This window comes from Microcebus murinus, chromosome 20 (assembly GCF_040939455.1).
Source record: "Microcebus murinus isolate Inina chromosome 20, M.murinus_Inina_mat1.0, whole genome shotgun sequence".
Lineage (NCBI taxonomy): Eukaryota > Metazoa > Chordata > Mammalia > Primates > Cheirogaleidae > Microcebus > Microcebus murinus.
The window spans coordinates 19,510,190-19,529,100 of NC_134123.1; the positions used below are offsets into that span (position 1 = coordinate 19,510,190).

The 18,911-nt window shown below is 55.0% G+C and overlaps 2 protein-coding genes and 1 long non-coding RNA gene across 9 annotated transcripts in view; 1 reads left to right on the forward strand and 2 right to left on the reverse strand.

Annotated features, from left to right (window-relative positions):
• On the reverse strand, nucleotides 1-10,625 carry PLEKHG4 (pleckstrin homology and RhoGEF domain containing G4). 3 transcript variants are annotated; one of them, XM_075995718.1, is made up of 23 exons: nucleotides 10,497-10,606; nucleotides 10,018-10,069; nucleotides 8,314-9,029; nucleotides 8,035-8,130; nucleotides 7,836-7,959; nucleotides 7,653-7,746; nucleotides 7,500-7,574; nucleotides 7,302-7,418; nucleotides 7,032-7,130; nucleotides 6,790-6,938; nucleotides 6,504-6,642; nucleotides 6,288-6,404; nucleotides 4,748-4,930; nucleotides 3,988-4,490; nucleotides 3,668-3,914; nucleotides 2,831-2,920; nucleotides 2,524-2,745; nucleotides 2,261-2,431; nucleotides 2,006-2,183; nucleotides 1,466-1,582; nucleotides 1,088-1,324; nucleotides 885-1,000; nucleotides 1-730 (listed from the first exon to the last, which is right to left on the reverse strand). In XM_075995718.1, exons 3-23 carry the CDS (start codon nucleotides 8,828-8,830, stop codon nucleotides 725-727), a joined length of 3,597 nt encoding a protein of 1,198 aa, XP_075851833.1. In that variant the 5' UTR covers nucleotides 8,831-9,029; nucleotides 10,018-10,069; nucleotides 10,497-10,606; the 3' UTR covers nucleotides 1-724. The 3 variants fall into 3 exon arrangements, with proteins under 3 accessions (XP_075851833.1, XP_075851832.1, XP_012597933.2); XM_075995717.1 differs by having other exon boundaries at nucleotides 1-1,000; XM_012742479.3 differs by having other exon boundaries at nucleotides 1-1,000; nucleotides 10,018-10,625.
• LOC105858993 (uncharacterized) overlaps nucleotides 9,051-18,911 on the forward strand; it is an 18,980-nt gene continuing 9,119 nt past the window's right edge. For 2 of the 4 annotated variants that reach the window (XR_012913688.1, XR_012913686.1), the window contains exons 1-2: nucleotides 9,051-9,725; nucleotides 10,990-11,187. This is a non-coding gene — a long non-coding RNA (uncharacterized LOC105858993). Of the gene's footprint in view, nucleotides 9,726-10,989; nucleotides 11,188-15,744; nucleotides 16,209-18,911 lie in introns of those variants that run through there. The other 2 variants (XR_001148350.3, XR_012913687.1) reach the window with 2 other exon arrangements.
• Nucleotides 13,652-18,911, reverse strand: part of SLC9A5 (solute carrier family 9 member A5) — a 21,185-nt gene continuing 15,925 nt past the window's right edge. Inside the window, exons 15-16 of one of the 2 annotated variants that reach the window (XM_075995720.1) lie at nucleotides 18,375-18,509; nucleotides 13,652-15,098 (exon numbers count right to left, since the gene is read on the reverse strand). In XM_075995720.1, coding sequence (XP_075851835.1) covers nucleotides 14,626-15,098; nucleotides 18,375-18,509 — 608 coding nt within the window. In that variant the 3' untranslated portion in view covers nucleotides 13,652-14,625. The remainder of the gene's footprint in view (nucleotides 15,099-18,374; nucleotides 18,510-18,911) is intronic. The other variant, XM_075995721.1, reaches the window with a different exon arrangement.

Below are 18,911 nucleotides of genomic sequence, written 5' to 3' on the forward strand. Positions count from 1 at the left end.
TGTCCACCTAAAGATACATACAAGTCTATTTTTTTTTATTATAAACAAATAAAAGAATAAATCACAAGTCAAAAGCCTAAACTCCTTCTCTGAGACACCAAAGGCCTAACAACCAGTAAGATAATTTTAGACAACTCTCTTGAAAGCTATTCAAAAGGCATCAAGTCATAATAACCAAATTGCTCCAGGGAAAAAAAAAGGGCTGGACCTTGGGGGGCCAGGGCAGGTAAGGGTAAATGTACAAAAGGAGTGGGCCAGCTCCTATGGTTGAGGACCTCAGCTTTAAGTCCAAGGACTGAGGAGCAGCTGCTGGGAGCCCACCTGGGTTCCTCCTGAGGGGTGGGGGCAGCCTAGTCACTATCCAGAACCATATGGTGTCCCACCAGCCTAGAGCATGGAAATGCCCACCCTCTACCTAGTCTATTCTTAACCCACAACTGGGGTGGGAGCCGGAGAGGGAACAGAAGGGGACATGGGGCCAGGAGCCTAGCATCAGGGTGCTCATTCAGGCTCTGCAGCCAGACTCCCCTGTGGGGGCCCCATTCCAGTTTGTCCAATGGCTACAGATATCAGAAAGGGTACTCAACAGGGCTGTCCGTGTACGCTGGAGATGGCCTGGGTGCCAGCCATGCCCTGGTCACAGCAGATCCAGAGAGGTGTTATTCCTTGGAGCTACAGGCTGCTGGATCCACTGCTTGTCTTCAAGCCTGGGCTGGGCCTGGGCTCAGACCTGTGGTGCCAGGCTAGGCATGAATGCCTATTTCCCTAGCTCTGGGTCTAGGGAGGTCTCTGGGGAATAGCTCTGGCCCACCCACTCCCAGCTCTGCCTAAAGGAAAGGCAGGCTGGGGAGGGGCTTGTAGGTATAGGGCAAGATGGCACTCACATAGGACAAGTCCTCGAGACCCCTGCCCAGGGCCTGCCCTGACACACAGCTACTGTCAGAGCCACTGGAGCCACTGGCTGATGGGCACTGGGACGAGACCTCTGAGTCCTCAGGAGCTAAGGAGGAAGAATGGGTAAGCTGTCAGCAGGGGAGGCCCAGACCCCAAGTCATGCCCTCCTGCCTCTGGCTAAGCCCAGACATACTCAGAGAGGGCTGGCTGCCCAGCTCCACCTCAGCGTCCAGCGCCGCTTCCTCTGGGAAGTTGGGAGGATATAGGGGCCAGCGGAGATCCAGAAGAGCTGGGTCTCTATACAGGTGCAGGTTGAGGGACCCCAGCACAGAGCAAGAGGCAGGGTCTCCAGGAAGGGAGCTTGAGGCCCCCAGGTAAGGGCTGTCATAGTCAAGCGGGGCCACAGCAATGGAGGCCCGAGAGCGAACTTCTGCATAAGAGAGAGGGTCAGGTTGGGACAGGCCCAGCCTGACCCAAGACCCCGAGGGGAGCACAGGCCAGGGATGACAGAGGTCCACAGTGCCTCCCATACAGCTGTCCTCACCCACACCCCCTGTAGCCTGACTGCTACCTCGGCACTTTAGGACGTAGTTGATGGTGCGGTCGTTGATAGCTTCCTCACTGGGGGCAATGTCCTGGAAGGCCTTGTTCCCAACACCCATGGACACCATCTCAGCCATACGCACCTCTGGATGGAGAATGGGAATGAGCAGGGCCCCTATGGACATTAGCCTTATCCTTGGGCCTCTATATAACCCCCCCAATAAGTCTTTCCTGTATACCCACATCCAGCAGATTAGCCATCCTGGGCACTGAGCACTTCTGGTGCCAGGCTCTCTCCTCCCAATAATCCTGTGGGGCAGCTGTCCTAATTCCCCTTTTAGAGATGAGGCCCCTTATACTCAGAGAGGTTAATGTTTCAGCCAAAGTCAGAGACAGTGACAGCAGGACTGCCTGACTCTGAAGTTCCTTCCTCTGCACTGGCTGCTGCTGAGCCTCCTCCCCTCTTGCCAAGATTTTCCAGGTCCCTAGCCCCTTCCTGGGCTCCTGTGGGACAACATAAGCTCTCCAGGTAGGGGAGTATGGGGTGAAGTAGGGGGCAGAGACCCACCCTTGTTGTGGACAGCCTGCCTCCAGAGCAAGCGGGAGATGTCAGCCGTCCAGGACTGCTTGGTGGCCAAGCTGGAGGCCTGCAGCACAAAGGTGTCCCTGGCCTTGCGACGGCGGAACCAGATCTCAAAGCGCAGATTGCTGTCACCGCAGCACTCAGTGAGGCCAAGGTCTGCCATCTGTGTGGCCAGGAGAGAGGAGTTTGAAGTGTGGGGGTGGAAGGAAAGGGCAGGGGCCAGGGTCAGGATGGGCCTACCTTGAAGGAGCGCTTGTAGGCAAATGTATCAACACCTGTAGGCCCACGGCGAGGCTTGCTGAAGAGCAGCAGCTCCTCAAAGAGGAAAACACGGCGTAGGGACTTGTGGCGCCCAGCGCGCACCATGAACTCATCCTGTCGCACCAGCTGCCCCTGTTCCTTGAGGTTGACCTGCAAAGTTGGGGCTCAGTGGGTGCCCAGCCTCTTCTGCCCTCTTGTTCCACACCTACTGTCCCCACCCACTGCAGTCTGGGATGACTCACATCACAGCCTTGGATGGCGTCCATGGCTAACAGGTCATTGCCATGTCGCAGCTGGAAGTGCACGAGGCTTTGGGCTGCCTGCAGAGCATTCAGCTCCTGCGTGGAACCCCCGCAGGCCCGAGCCAGCTCCTGCAGCAGCAGCGCATATTTGCTCATGCGCTGGATGGGCTTCAGCAGGTAGGAGGCCAGGTCCAGGTGGTCCCCCAGTGCTTGCTGCTTGTCCTGCCAGGTGGGTAGGAGATCACTGAGTGGTTGAAGGGTACTGCCCCCATGCCTCTACTCTTCCTACAGTCTCAAGCTCACCTACCTTGAAGAAGGCATGACCATAGCTGGACATCAGGGCGTCAGAGCGAGGTTTGTTCTTGCTGTAGAGCGCATACATCCCAAACTGCACCCTCTACAAAGACATGCGGCTCAGCCCAGGTGCAGGGGGTCCAGCTCACAAAGGCTGGCCCCCCTGGGCCAGATCACTCTCAGCTTGAAAGGACCAAAATGCCAACAGATGGCTCCACAGGGAGGCCTCGACCCACAGATCCAAACTTCACTGCTTTGAACGAGGGGTGATGTGGCAAGAACAGGCCCTGTGCTGAGAGGGTGTGCCCAACAGGCCCTCTGGGGAATAAATCCGCTACCCTCCCATTGAGCCTCTGCCTTCAGCTATGCTCCTCCCACAGCTCTGAGAATATCTCTCTGGTCTCACCTCTGCCCTCTTCTTGCTTCCTACACTCAGCCACGTCTTTGCTCACTTCCTTAACCGCTGGGCCTCTTTCCTGCCACATGGCTTTGCACTTGCTTTTTCCTCTGGGTAGAACACTGTTACTTCAGCTCCTCCCCGTCTCAGTGCAAATGTCAGCTCCTCAGGGGCCTTCTCTAACTGCTCCCTCAAAGGTGGGAATCCCTGCCCTGCCAGGAACTCACAAGCATCCATCCTGCCTATTTTTCTTCTAGCTCCAACTATAATCTAAAAGTATCTTTTTCACTTTTATGTCTCCTCCACTGAACTAAGAGCACTCCGAAATGCAGGGACCCTGTCAGTCTTGCTCATAGCTGTACCCAGCACAGGGCCTGGCACCAAGCATGTGCCCAGTGCTCCTTGGGGACTGTGGTAGAATCAGCTGGAAGCCATGTGGCCTGTAGGGCTTACGTGGCGCAGGAAGGCATAGGCCACTCGCGGTGGGTGCCGGGTGCAAGCCTCTAGCTCACGCAGGAAGAAATGGCAGTGGAAGTCACGCAGCTTCTCCAGGTTGCCAAAGAGGTGGGAGCGCTGGCCTCGGAGGCCCTGGGGCACATCAGGGCGATCCAGCTCGGGGAAGTAGTTGTCCATGGTGTAGTCAAGGGCCCGGACATATTCCCGCTCCGTAGCCACCATCTCTGCCAGCACCAGCTGTAGCCTACCAGGTAGCTGGAGTCAGGAACCAAGACATCTACTCCCACTGCCCTCCCCTACCTGCCTACTGCCTGTACCTGCTGGGACTCCTGGGGTCAGAGCTGCCTGGTGGAGGCACAGTAGCTGATAGCTGGGGCTGGGCACCTCCTCCAGCCTCTGGTCCATGGCAGGCAGTGACAATGGCCGCATGGTGGCAGTGATGGGTAGGTTTGCTGAGACTCTTCCCCAGATTCCGATCAAAGCTGTAGGCCTTCCTCAGGGGAGGTGGGGCAGGAACATTGGGGACCCGGCTGACAAACAGGCTAGCTGTGCTACCCACCGATGATGGCTTCAGGGCAGACTCTAGCTTCTGGTCCAGGGCCAGCCAGGTGTCCTGGCACTGCGCCCAGGCCCAGCGGCATTCCTGGCGGATGCCCTCTGAACCCAGCCCTGTGGCCAGAGCCCACATCTTTCGGAAGTGTGCAGGAGGCAGGTCAGGGTGCTTGGTCCAATGCAGCTGCAGCCGCTGCAGCACAGTCCCTGGGCGCTCCTGCTCCAGCTCTGCCAACACCCGCTGCCCCTCCTCCGCCCATGTTGAGGCCTGCAACACCAGGGCCAGACAGGTGTTAGAAGAGGAACCCACCATGGCCACCCAGCCTTCTGCTCCTCTACCTGCTCCCCATCCCACAGGATGCTGGCCCCAGGCCACATCTCCAGTGGCTGGATTTGGGGGTCAGACTTAAGAGAAGGAAAGAGAATGTGGCATGACCAGGAAAAGTTCAGGCTGTGGTGGAGGTGAGGCAGTCACCCCTTGGGTCCCACAGAGCACCTGGATGCAGGGACAGGATCCTCACCCACCTGCTTGAAGAACTGAAACAGCTTCTCAGCATCTGCCAGCCGCTGGCGCCGCTGGGCCAAAGCCCTAGAGAATTCAGTCAGCTGGGCTCGCAGTGCCAGAAAGCGCGCTCCACAGGGGCCCAGGTCAGCTGCCTCCCAGCCAGCCAGCGGCTGCAGAAACTTCTCCCCTTGCCTGACCTGCTCCTGGACAGACAGAGACTGGGCTCAGCCAGCCCAGGCCTGATGGTCCAGCCCAAATCCAGATCTTTCCCACTGACATGTCATCACCAGGTCTCTCCAGTGGTGGAAGAGTTTCCCTACCCCTTCCAGGCCCTACCTGTATCCAGTCTCCTCTATCAGCAAAACGTCCTGGAGGAATTGTCCGTCCTCACCACTACCAGTCTTTACTCCACACCAGCCCACTCCAGCCCCACCTCTGCCCCTGTCCCCAGCATGTCCCAGGCCTCACTGACTCCACCCCTTAATAGCACTCAGGCCGCTCTCTCCTGGGCATCCTTGACTCCTCCCCATCATTCTCCAGTAGGTCCCCCTGCTGCTGGTCCCCTTCCCTTGAGCCATTAAACATGGGGGGGACTCCTGAGACAGTACGCTCTCTCCCAGGCAAGCTTATGAAAGCGACTACAAATGTCATCCACACATCCACGCCCATCAAGTGACCCTCCCCAGCCAGACCTCTCTGAGCTCCAGGCCCAACACCCAAGGGCCTTTCTCTCCTCCCTCACAGCCATCTCAGAAGCACACCCAAGACGGGACACACAAATGCTCTTCCCCCCTCAAATGTCCTCATCTCCTAGTCCCTCTCTCAGGGAACATTCATCCTTACAACCTCCTTCTCCCTCACCCTCCCACATAGATCCACCATCAGATCCATCAATCTCTCAAACCCGTCTCCCCTGCCACCATCCTGGCCAAAGAAAGCATCAATCCCCACCAAGACTAGTGCAATTACCTCTTCACTGGACTCTCCATGTTCACCCTCCAAGTCACTGTCTACTCAGAAACTAAAGTAATCTTTCTAGAATACAGATCTTTGAAACTTTCCTGCTGAAACTTTACACTGCTACAGGGCCCAGCGATCTCACCACTGACCAGTCTTCCAGCCTCATGTCACTTCATCTCACCCTGCTCTCCCTCTTCCGTTCTGTGTTTCAACCTCACTGGATGTTCTGGCTCCTCGGGAGCACCATGTTCCCTCCTGCCACAAGAACTTTGCACGTGCTGCTTCCCCAGCCTGAAATGACCCCATCCCCAACTTCTTCTGCCTAGTTGACCCCAACTTATCCTTCAGCTGAAATATCACCCCAAAAAAGCTTGCCCAACACCCTGCTAGATCAAGTCTTTATTCTACCCTCAGGTAGAATCATTTGTGTTGCTTCTGTCCAGAGTTCTTGCCTCAGTTTACAATCACATATATGACTGTGCTTGGTTACAACTGATTTCCTCTGCTGGACTAATAGTTCCAGGAGAGCAATGAATTGATCTGATTTCACTCACTCCTGCATTCCCAGTTCCTAATACCTGAGCAAGTGGCCAAACTTACTTGGGCAACATGGTCCAGCTCCCGAAAGGGGCCTTGGGCCTGGAGCAGCATGTCCAGTGAGGGCTCCTCTGGCTCCTCCAGTGCTGGCCAGCCCACCTGTTGCAGCCACACTTCAATCTGGAGGGGCATAAGCAGGGACAGGTGAGGAGGTTGCTGTGGGTCAGGGGTCACGCTTGAGATCAGGGGCAGGGCTCACTCTGGGCAAGTAGTTCCCACCTGGTGCAGCCCGCCCTCCTGGGCTTCCATCATCTGGACCAACTCTAGAGCCTGTACTCGCTGGTTGCTCTGAAGGGTCAGTTGATGCAGCAGTCCGTCCACACGGCCATACAGCTCACCAGCCTTGTCCACTGCTGGCCTGGTACAGGGTACATGGTCTTAGGGCTCCTGCCAGTCCCCTTGCTCCACTCCACCCTATCCTGGTTCTGAGCCAGCCAGTTGAGTACTTGGCACAGATATGGTGGGTTGCGCTGGGGCAAGGTCTGGGAGCTGGGCTCATACCTACCTGTAGTCTGGACTCAGGGTCACCTCTGGGACCTCCTGCTTCAACCATGCCAGCTCCATGCCCCCCTGGCATTGTAGCCATGCCAGCCGTGGGGAGTCTAGCACCTGCTGCATCAGGACCCGTGCCTGCCGTAGCAGCTGACCAACTTCCTATGATTGACAGCAATAGGCAGTGGAGGTGGCCATGGGAGAGAAGGAGGGAGACACAGGCCACTCAGGGAGGTGTTGGGAGGGGTCACTCACCCCAGACTCCATGGGCTGGGGCACAGCCTTCATACTCTCGATGGCCCCCTGGAGCAGGGCACAAACCTCCTGGCAGCTCTGCAGTAGGGCTTCTAGACGCTGTGAGCAGAGATAGGCACAACCAGAGCAGCATGTAGTGCTGGTCCCAGGGCTCTTGGATTCCAGGCCACTGCAGACAGCTTTTCCCTGCTCAAGCCAGGGCTCAAGCCTCCTCTGTAGGCCCAGGTTGCCTACATAACCCCCCACCCACCTCCACCCGGTTGCACTAACCATCCGGAAATGCAGCCAGGCCTGGTGGTAGTAAGGCAGACATCCTCCCAGTGAAGTGGGCAACCCCGCGGTGGGGATGTGGGTCAGCAGGCTCTGATAAGAGAGTAGCTGCTCCAGCTGTAGGAGAAGGCAGTCTTGTGACCGAGGCCTGGGTGGGGAAGCACCCCATCTTCAGCCTTAACCAACTTGGCTCAGTACCTGTAGGCCAGAAGGCACCTCCTCTGGCATTTTTCCTACTAGTAGCACCTGGTGCACCGACCCTGGGGCTGCTTCCTGCAAAGGAATCTGAGCTCAGCCCTGCCCACAACTCTACACAAAAGGAATGAGGGGGAGCTACAGTCCTGTACTCACTTGTAGTTGGCTGAGCCCCAAGAAGAGGGACGAGCTTGGGGAACAAATTCGGGCATCAACTAGCACTGTCAGTCCTAGAGCCTGTACTTCTGGCCTAAAGAGGTGAGCTTCAATTCAGTATCTGATTCTCAGATCCTGACATTTCCTGGCTCAGGCTCAGTCCCCCAACCTCCTCCCCCAAACCTGGGGATGCTTCGCAGGTAGAGCAGGAGGTGGATGAGTTCACCGCTGTTGCACTTGGGATGAAGCCAGGCTGGGCTGTGGGCACACAGAAGCAGCACTGCTCGGCCTTCTACATCCCTAGTCCCTGTGGGGAGGAGGCAGTGAACACCCACCCAATCGGGTCACCCCACCTCTACCACCTCTAGACCCTCCGGGCTACCTGGCAAGGCAGCCATGCCACTGGCCAGCAGCTCCCAAGTGAGGTCCCGGGCCAAGAGACAGTCAGTAGGCTTAGGGAGGCTGGATCTGCTGGGGGCTTGGGAAGGGAAATGGCTTGGGTTTATATTGGACCACCTACACTGAAACCCTTCCTTTGACCTGGGCTTCAGCCTGAATAGAGTCAGAGACATACCCCCCCACACCTCACCCCCAGGTCTCAACATCCATCTCTAGGCATCCTCGTTCCCTTCCCAGACTTCCCTAGCCCAGCCTCTCTTACCTGCCTCCAGCAGCTTTGATGATGTCTCCAATAAAGCATCTCCAAGGTCCGCAGGGTCACTGTCCAACTCCCCAGGGCCCAAGCTGGCTGGAATTGCCCTGCTTGGATCTGGGTTCCCTACCAAGCCTATCCCTGAGCTGTCATTCTCACCCTGTGCCAGGCTGAGGTGGGAGGACATGGGACATAGGAGACTCTCCACTCCAGAGGGGGCCAGCTCCTCTGACTGGACTGAGGAGCCTCCTAATGTAATCTGCTGGGCATCCCCCGACCCATCTGAAGCCATCTCTTCTAGGGATAATTGAAGCTCCCTGGACAAAGGGCTGCCATGTAGCCCTTCACCCTGGGCTGCCTCTGCTGGTCCTCTTGGAGGTTTGGAGTCCTTGATCTGCATCTGGGGAGCAGGTTCCTCCTCCTCCTCCTCCCAGGCATCCCTGAAACTGCACACAGCAAATCTCCAATCTGTGGCATGGCCCTGGGAGTCTGGGGACTCATCCCCACACTCCTGGGGCCTTTCCATCACTTCCTTCCTTCCCCCGGTGGGCCTGCTCAGGGCTGGGCCTCTGTATGAACAGAGGACCCCCTCTTCCAGGAACTGGGTTGAAGATGGTTGGGTAGGACTCGGTGGGCAATGCAAGCGCAAAGCACTAGGCCGCAGGAGAGGGGTGCCAGTCTTGGTGCGAGGGCAGAGGAAGCGCTGCCGCCAACATACTTCAGGCCTGGAGAGGAAGGAAGGTCAGGGGGCTCCCTTTTGCTCAGGCCTCCTGTCGCAGCCCCGTGGGCTTTTGCCCGGTGGGACCCCACCCTTGCACACGCCCTCACGTGGGGCTCTCGCGGCTGTGGCGCGGGGCTACCTCGTGCTCAAGCTCCCCGTCCCGGCCAAGCCTCGGCGCGGAGACTGGCACGGGCCCTCCCTCGCCCGCTGGTCTGACTCACGACCCGGGGATGGGCGGCAGATAATTGGGAAGCCCCAGAGGCCTCGCAGCCGGAGCCCTCGAATGGACCTCGACGGCAGAGACCGCGCGGCAGCCCGGCGTCCAGGGGCGCCGCCTCCTGGCCGTGGGGGAGGGAAGGACGGGCCGCCCAGGACGGAGCGCCGCGCCGCCCCCTGGAGGCCGGAGGACGCAGCCACAGCTCGCCCCGCAGGGGCCGACGGTAGACGGCCGGCCGGCCGGCTGGGAACCCAAGACGCAGCCCCGCAGCGCCCCCGCCCGCCGCCCCACGGCCCCAGACGGCTCGCCTCGCCCCGCCCCGCCCCTATCCCCCAGGCCCCGGGGACTCTGCACCCAACCCTCGGCGTCTCAGTGCGCGGGTCCGGGCAGCGACCAACGGCCGGCGGTCCTACCGTGCCCACTCCCGCCTGGCGAGCGGCGCCGGAAGCGGTACCCGGGGGCAGGCCGTGTAGGTGCGCGAGGGTGAGTGAGCGCGCAGGCCCGCCGGGGCTGCCGGAGGCTTCAGCTGTGGAGGGGGGCGCTGCCTTGGCACAGCCACCAAGAGTCGTTTGTAGGGTCCCGAGACGGGATGGGGCTGCCGTCTGGGCTGGAGGGTGGGGGCTGAGCCAGGCCTGCCAGAATCCCCCAGACCCTCCACCCCTTGCACTCTCTGGCACCTCTGTACCTTCCTCCCCACAGAGTCCAGCCAGGGAGGCTGGTGCCGAGGTGGGGTCCTGGGGCCAGAGACTAGCCCAGGCCTAACTCCTCCACTTACCTGCTGGGGGAGTTCCAGGGACTCTCTTCACTTTGAACCTCTCCTTCCTCACCTGTAAAAAAGGAGAGTCATTCCTTTCTCCTGGGATTGCTGTGAGGACTAGGGAAGACCCTGTAAGTCGAACGTCAGCTCACCGCTAGCACCTGGGCTGTGTTGGTGACCTACCCCTCATTTCACCCTCAGTCAGGGAATCCTGAACTGATGAAAGCCACTTGGGTAGCTCTTAGGTTTGGGGTCCCATTGGGGCATGTGGTCCTGGACTGAAACTCCCCAAAATTTATGTGAAGATTATGGGGAAGTTGGCCATGTGGCCAGGAAAAGGCACTGAGCCCCACATAATGTCCAGGCCCTTGGTCCCTGGGGGCACGGAGCAGTGGGACAATAGCCTCCCTGGCTCTAAGGCAGGCACCTCCTTCATGAACCTGGGCATCAGAGCAGGCACAGTGGGAACAACAGCAATCTCCCACCCAACCCAGCACCTAGAGTCTAGACTCCCAGGTAGCTACAGAGGAGCCATCTCCATAAGCAGGTCTGAAAAAGCAGCCTTGGAATTGTCCTGCTCCATCGCTAAATCCCAGCCGGACCTCTCTTCCTACCCTCAAAGCTTCAGTGAGCATCGTCCAACCTTGGCTCCTTCCCCAGCTCTGTCCCAGGGCCACCCCCACTGAGTCACTGCCTCCAGTTCCCTCCTTCCCCTTCTGCTGCCCACCCCCACCCACCAGCCAGGAACCCTAAGAGCTGGGGGGACCTGATGTCAGGCACACATACCACTCTGAGTGCCAGAGACAAGAGCCTCAAGCCACAGGCCACAGCTGACCCTGGCACCCCTGGGCACAGCAGGCAGATTCAGGGGAGGTGCAGCCACACTGAGATAGAGGCAGGGCTAGGCCCTGGTTTCCCACTCCACAGAGAAAGCGTGTTGTAAACTTTGTGGAAACTGGGACTGTGTATTGTCTATTTCTGTACTTTCAGCTCCCAGCATGGTGCTTGGCATAGAATAAATGCTTAGGGATGCCTGAGACTGGTCACACTACGCCTGCCCTCCCGAGGCTCCCCATCTATGAATCAAATGGAAACAAGAGTCACAAATGGAGGCAGATTCAGAATCTCATCCTGAAAAGGAGACAGAAAGTAGAGAGCTACAGGATGCACAGCCACAGGATGGCAAAGGTACAGATAGAAACAGGGACAGACTGAGGCCTGGGAGGGAATATTGGGGGGCTAGGCATGGAGCCAGCCTGGGGTGGCTGACCACAGTGGGCTCTGTGGGCTGAGCTTGCAGGACTGAGCAGTGACTCATGGGGCCCATCTCTGTGGCTCTCCTGGCAGCAGAATCTACTCACAGCAGCCTTTTCCACTGAGATCATGAAATGGGAATTGGCCTCTCCCCCTGCCCCTTCCCCAACCTCCCTCAGCCACCTATTCCTTGCCAACATGACTCAATCGAAAATGAAATGGGGGCTCTGGGCCTCAGTGGGCCTAGAGATAAGAGACCCACAGTCATTCCCCTCACTCTACCCCAAACCTTGCTCACCCTGCTTCAGTACTGCCCCAAACAGTGACGGCAACAAGTAAGTACTCCAAAACTTCCAAACCTCTCTTGCCTTGGGCCTAAATAAACTCCACACTCCTTTTTTTTTTTTTTTTTTTTTGAGACAGAGTCTCACTCTGTTGCCCAGGCTAGAGTGCCATGGCATCAGCCTAGCTCACAACAACCTCAACTTCTGAGCTCAAGCGATCCTTCTGCCTCAGCCTCCTGAGTAGCTAGAACTACAGGATGTGCCACCATGCCCTGCTAATTTTTTCTATATATTTTTAGGTGGACAATTAATTTATTTCTATTTTTTAGTAGAGATGGGGTCTCGCTGTTGCTCAGGCTGGTCTGGAACTCCTGACCAAGGTGCGAGCGATCCTCCCACCTTGGCCTCCCAGAGTGCTAGGATTATAGGCGTGAGCCATCGTGCCCGGCCCTCCGGCCCTCCGCACTCTTTAGTATGGCACTCAAGGCCACCGGGAGGCATCACAGCCTTCCTCTCGTCTTCCCAGGCTGTCTGGAAAACGAATCTGTTGGTGTTGTCTCTTACTGTCTCTACCTAAAGCCCCATACCCAACTGCCCTGATCAAAATCCTTTCTCCTTCAAGGCCTGGATACTGCACCTCCTTCTTCACAAGCCTTCCCCAGCCATCTCCTCTCCACTCAGGCAGTCCTGCCCCTCACTGGCCCCCACCTCTGCTCCCCCGCCCCCCTCCCCACCCTGCTGAATCAGAACCTTTGGGGTTGGCCTGGGAATATGCATGTTAGACAAGTTCCCAGTGATTCTGACACTAAAGTCTGAGAACTGACTGAGGCCTGCGCTCCACAGCACCAGCCCCATCACACCCCTGGACTGCTGAGGTTTCATACATCTTCCACCAGGCACCCGCCACCCACACACTCTGACTCCTCCCGGAAGCCTGCCCAGATCTCCCCAAGGCCTTACAGCACTTTCCAGGCACCCCTGCCTTGCAGTATAAGACCTATAATGGCAAACACTTGTGATCCCTTACCGTGGGCCAGGCCCCCTGAGTAGAGTTCTCCTCCCCATTTTGTCATTTAGTCCTGGCAGCAACCTTGTGAAGTGATTGTTATCTCATTTTAGAGATGAGGACACTGAGGCCCAGAGACATTATGTAACACACCCACGATGACATAGCTGGTGAGTGACAGCTAGGACTGCCAGACTCTGAACTGTTGACTACTAGTTAACCAGTAGGCCTTATCAGTGCCTACTGTAAACACCATGAGAGCAAAGCATAAGTCACTCTTCTCTTCTTATCTTTGCCACAGATAACACAGAAAAAGTTATTGTTAGTTGGCCAAGTGTGCCAGAAAGTAGGTTAGTGATTGCCTAGGGCTGGGGAGGGCAGGAGATGAGGAGTGAGTACAGGGCTTCTCAGGGGAATGATAAAAATGTTCTAAACTTAGATCGTGGTGAAAGTTGCACAACTCTAGTGACTATTAAAAACACTACACTGTACACTGTAGATGGGTGAATTTTTATACTATATGAGTTACATGTCAAATTTATTTTAAAGTCCTTCAGGCACAATGGGAAGTGAGGTTTGGGGACTGCTGTTACCTAGGCATTTCTAGCCATGTTTCCAGACCCCACACTACGATTTGTATCATAAGCACTCAGGGTAACCAAGTCCCTTGAGATTGTCTTCCCACCAGTCACATGCAGAAGGACACTTCTGTTCATTTGTCCTACACCTGCCTCCAGGTTTTCAAGAAGTGTCTATCTGGTCCCAGGTGTGTGGTGGCTGCCTCTTGGGGCAGCTTGGCACCTGACCTCTTGGGTCTCTTTCCATGATAGCCTCTCTCATTTTATAGACTCCCAGTTCTGTGACCCAATGCTCATACAATAATCCCCTAGATTGCCACTACAGGCCCCTGCTAAGGGGACAATATTGGAAAAGTATGGCAGAGGTAGTGGCCGAGGGGAGGCAGAGGGACTAACAGTCCTGCCTGGGATCCCCCCACCCAACCCTGTTCTCTGTCCCTGGGGCAGGCAGCTGGAGTTTACACTTCTCACCAGATGCCCCTGTTGTCCCTTACCCTGGAAACCCCCAGACACATGGACATAGGACACCATCCATCTGAAAGATGTTTAATGTATCTTAGGTTCAAGGTACAAAACACTGGAAAGTCACCTGCCACCCAGTCAGCCCCCTCCTCACCACTGCAGCTAGGCTTCCCAGCCTCCAGAGCAATGGAGCAGTGGCCCTGGGATACCTGGTTCCTTCCCTGCTTGGGGAATGTTGAGGTGGTGACATGGGAGCCCAGAGGCCACTGTGTCCCCTCCTCAGAAAACCCAGACCCAAGGATCAGAAAGGTCCAGATTTGGACCCAGAGCAGCAGATCCCCAGAGTGACCCTGACTAAGAAACAGTTCTGAACTGGAACCTGGCCCAGCCCCCTGGCCTTGGTCCTGGGAAAGGGGAACTATTACCCCAATATCTGGCAGCAAAGGGAAAGGGCTAAGCAAGAAGTGGAGGCAGAGATTCCCACTGCCCTAAAAAAAATGAACTGTGGGTAACTAACCCAACAGGGCAGCAGAGCCCAAGGTTGGGGCCTGCCCTGCCTCCCACCCCAGTCCCTCTGAGGACCAGCCCCTCACTGAGCCTCACTGTCAGGACACTGTCCCTGAGCCAGTGCTGAGGTGGGGGTAGAAGGTAGGGAAGGCCAGTGTCCACTAAGGAATGATGCCCTTGCTTTGGGCGCAGGGACAGCTGCCTATGGTAACCCCAGAAAGGCCCACTGGGGAAGGGGCATCAGCTACCCAAATGTCTGGGCCTCAGCCCTAGAAGTCCCGGACTGGATCCTGAGCCAGAGTAGGAGCCTTATTGACACAGAAGGTGGCAGGGGTTGGGAGCAGGGAGGGTGGTGAGAAGGGTCCCTATAAGGACCAGCTCAGGAGACCCCTCTGACCAGTCCCAAGAAAGCTCAGTTGCTACTTCAGTCCAGGCCCTGCTAGCCCCATGGCAAGCTGAACAGGCTCTTCTGCCCATTGCCCAGGGAGCACTTCCCACAGGGGCTCCACCTCCTGCTTCTCCCTGAGGCCCTGGGCTACAGCCGGCCACTTCTGTTGAACTGGATGCACCAGTGGGAGTTAGCAGTGCCCGGGCTAAGATGGGTGCGGTTCTTGTGGCCCATAAGGGGCTGCAGCTCCTGCTGCTGGGGGATGTCAGCACTGCTCTCACTGTGGGAGCGGCCAGCCTTGGCCAGGCTCGGGGGAAAGGCGAAGCTAGGGCATGGATCAGAAGGCAGGTGGAGAGGGACCTGGGGTTCTTCAGCACCCAGAGGGTGGGGAGGCAGGCGGGTCAGAGTTGGGGCCTGGGTGCAGGGAGGGGATGCCAGGCTCTCCAGGGATGACATGCTCTGGTTCCAGCCTGTCTGCATGTCCACGGGCACAATCTTCGTGGTTTCTGAAGACACGTACACTGCCAGGTCCCCATGGCCGCTCTTCCAGGGTAACTCCTTCTCTGCACAGGTTGGGGATGGGGGGATGATGCGTGGGCTTGGGCACACCTCAAGGCTTCCTGGGGACAGAGAGTACACAGGAGCTTGTTACCAATATAGTAGAACCCTTCTCAAATATAAGCACATTCTCATAAATAAACTCATTCCACAGTTGCCAGCCATATTACATCCATTTGTGCAATTATTTGATGCATAGCTTGCTGAGGGAAAACACTACAGCTGGTTTGCTCTCCTTTGTATCCCTAGCTCCTGGAACAGGACTGAGCACACAGTAGTTGTTCAAGAAGTATCTACTGAGGTCGGGCACAGTGGCTCATGCCTGTAATCCTAGCACTCTGGGAGGCTGAGGCGGGTGGATTGCTCGAGGTCAGGAGTTTGAGACAAGTCTGAGCAAGAGTGAGACCCCATCTCTACTAAAAATAGAAAGAAATTAGTTGGACAACTAAAAATATATAGAAAAAATTAGCCGGGCATGGTGGCACATGCCTGTAGTCCCAGCTACTGGGGAGGCTGAGGCAGGAGGATCGCTTGAGCCCAGGAGTTTGAGGTTGCTGTGAGCTAGGCTGATGCCACGACACTCACTCTAGCCCGGGCAACAAAGCAAGACTCTGTCTCAAAAAATAAATAAATAAATAAACCAAGAGAAAGCAGGAGCTAGTTAGGAAGGAAGCCCCATCTTCGATCTTCCTCCCCTAACTGTCTCAGAAACAGCATCCTGCCAAGCCCCATCCCAGCCAGCCAGCCAGCCAGGAACAGAAAAATCTGGAGGCTCCAGGCCAAAGGCTTTGCTGCTAGGCACACTGCCTGAGCACCCACCGCAGCCCTCTGGCAGGACAGCCCAGGAGTGTGAGCTCATGCAAACCTAACAGCAGGCCAAAGTTGTGCCACAAAGGGGATGACACAGTATGGGGGACAGGAGCTGAGAATCCCAGAACTGCTGTGGCAGAATTACCGGAAGTCTGAGGTTCTGAAAGAGGAAACCTGGGAAAGAGAAGCCCTTTGGCCACCTACCACCCCATCTCTCCAAAGTCAAGCACAATGATAAAGTCCTGAACAGTCCAATAAACTTCTTGGTTGAGTACCTTATGAAATGTATTGATGCTATGATTAAAAGTAAAACTGTATCTCTTGAAAGACCTGGAATATTCTAATTTAATAATAAAAAGCCTAAAACAAAAACCTTCCATGTTCACCTTTAGAGGATGCTCAGGAACTGGGGTCTGAAAACTGATAAATGAAAGAATCGGGCATTTATCCATTCTCTCCTGTATGAACTGTGTCTCAAAGTAACCAAATAATTGATGAGGATATGTTTTTTATAGAAGAATTCCTGCTAATAAATGCAGGTGAAACAATAGATAAAGAATGTCATCATTGAGGGAGGGGGGCATGGGCAATATAAGTAACCTTAACACTTGAACCCCCATAATACGCTAAAATAAAATTTTTTTAAAAAAAGAAAGAATATCATCATTGTACAACCTCTAATGAAATTTTGATTCTGGCACTGATCATCAGTGGCTGTTGAGACTGTTTAAGGAAAAGCTGATGGGGCACTGGTAATGGTTGGCTCAGGGGAACATCTGAATCCAGTGAACAATGTACACCTCATGAGAAGAGAGACAACCAGATGGTATGTGTTTCCTGATGTGATGCAAAAGGAAGTACACCATCACATATGAAGTGTTCTTAGCGAAAAATTAAAACTGAAACATGATCTTGATCTAATTGCCGGTTTAAAGGAAATATGGGGCCAGTCGCAGTGGCTCACGCCTGTAATCCTAGTACTCTGGGAGGCCAAGGCGGGAGAATCGCTTGAGGTCAGGAGTTCGAAACCAGCCTGAGCAAGAGTGAGACTCTGTCTCTACTATAAATAGAAAGAAATTAATTTTCCAACTAAAATATATAGAAAAAATTAGCCAGGCATGGTGGTGCATGCCTGTAGGCCCAGCTACTCAGGAGGCTGAGGCAGCAGGATTGCTTGAGCCCTGGAGTTTGAGGTTGCTGTGAGCTAGGCTGAGGTCATGGCACTGTAGCCCAAGCAACAGAGTGAGACTCTGTCTCAAAAAAGAAAAAAAAAAAATTATCCAAAAACACACTTGAGCCGACCACCAGTGATATCTAATGTTGTGAGTGAATTAGGTCTCTATACATGTGGAAACACGTATATACTGTTTGTGTTTTTCCTTTTTCTTTTTCTTTTTTGAGACAGAGTCTCACATTGTTGCCCAGGCTAGAATGAGTGCCGTGTCGTCAGCCTAGCTCACAGCACCCTCAAACTCCTGGGCTCAAGCAACCCTACTGCTTCAGCCTCCCGAGTAGCTGGGACTACAGGCATGCCCCACCATGCCTGGCTAATTTTTTCTATATATTTTAGTTGGAAAATTAATTTCTTTCTATTTATAGTAGAGATGGGGTCTCACTCTTGCTCAGGCAGGTTTTGAACTCCTGACCTGGAGCGATTCTCTCGCCTTGGCCTCCCATAGTGCTAGGATTATAGATGTGAGCCATCACACCTGGCCTCCTTTTTCTTTTTTTAATATAATTTATTTATTTGTTTTATTTATTTTATTTTTTGAGACAGAGTCTTACTATGTCACCCCAGTTAGACGCAGCCAGCCTGTTTTTTGTTTTTTTGAGAGTGCAGCCTGCAATTCCTGGGCTCAAGCTATCCCCCTACCTAGGCCTCCTGAGTAGCTGGAACTACAGACCCACATCACCACACCCAGCTAATCTGTTTTTTGTAAAGATAGGATATCACTCTTGTTCAGGCTGGTCTCAAACTCCTGGCCTCAAGCAATCCCCCCACCTTGGCCTCCAGTGCTGGGATTATAGGCATGAAGCTCCATGCCCACCCAGTCCTATGCTAGTTTTTTATCCACAGTAAGTCCATGTTTGTGAATTCAGACTTCTCCCCCAGGTCAGGCTGCCACCCTCACCTGGGACTCTACCTGAGGGTAGGTGTGCTAAGCATGGGTTCCTCACCAGACTGTAAAGGGGGCAACATGGCAGTGAAAGGCTATGGGCTTTGGAGTCAGATGGGTCTGGTTCAAATTCTGGTTCTGGTTCTTGCTATGTGATGCTAGACAAGTTAAAAGCCCCTTAGGCTCTATGAGCTCCATTTCCCCACCTTGGTTGTTTTTGGGTTGAATCAGATCACATATGTCAGGCATCTGGTATAAAGGAGGTGCTTAGTAAATGCTGCTTGGTGAACAAACTAGTGGTGAGCAAACTAATGAATAGAAATAGGGAGTTGTCTGGAGTAGAGGCCATGAGTGAAGAGGAAGGAAACCAGCTTGCTCCAGAGAAGAGGGAGACATCGAAGAAGCCATTACCTGAGATCTTGCCCTCTTGGAGAACCTCACTGGTTGCCCGAGCCACAAAGATGATCCCCTCGTCGTCCTCCTTCTCAGTCTCTGAACTGTCACTCTCTTCTTCCTTGTCAGACTCCACAGTCAGTATCACAGCAGCTGGACAGAGACAAGAGTGGAGTTGAGCAACCAGCCCAGCAACTGCCTCCTGGTGCTGGCAGCCCCAAGGCAGCTCCCTGTCCCTTCAGGCAGAGCCCACATTGGTGGAGGCACCGGCTTTCTCCTCTGGCTGATTTGAGCACTGGCCTGGGGGTAGGGACTTGGGAGGATGGGACATGACAATGCAGAGCCCAAGGAGGCAACCAGAGGAAACTAAGTGCTCAGAGGGAGCCATGAGGATCTCAGTTTCCAGCTTCCCTATCCTCTTCTGTCAGCCCCAGATCACATGATCAACTGAAAACATGAGGATCCACAGAGCTGGAAGGCCCATCAATATCTAGCTCATACAAAACATTTTGCAGGCAAGATATTGGGCCCCAGGGTCCACCCATCTTTCAAAGC

Coding starts and splice junctions, on each gene's coding strand:
- PLEKHG4 (XM_012742479.3), bottom strand. CDS start 8,830: ATGGAAAGGCCCCAGGAGTGTGGGGATGAGTCCCCAGACTCCCAGGGC. Junction 3,915..3,987: donor GACCCCAGGAGTCCCAGCAG/GTACAGGCAGTA, acceptor GCTACCTGGTAG/GCTACAGCTGGTGCTGGCAG. Junction 1,325..1,465: donor CTACGTCCTAAAGTGCCGAG/GTAGCAGTCAGG, acceptor TCTCTTATGCAG/AAGTTCGCTCTCGGGCCTCC.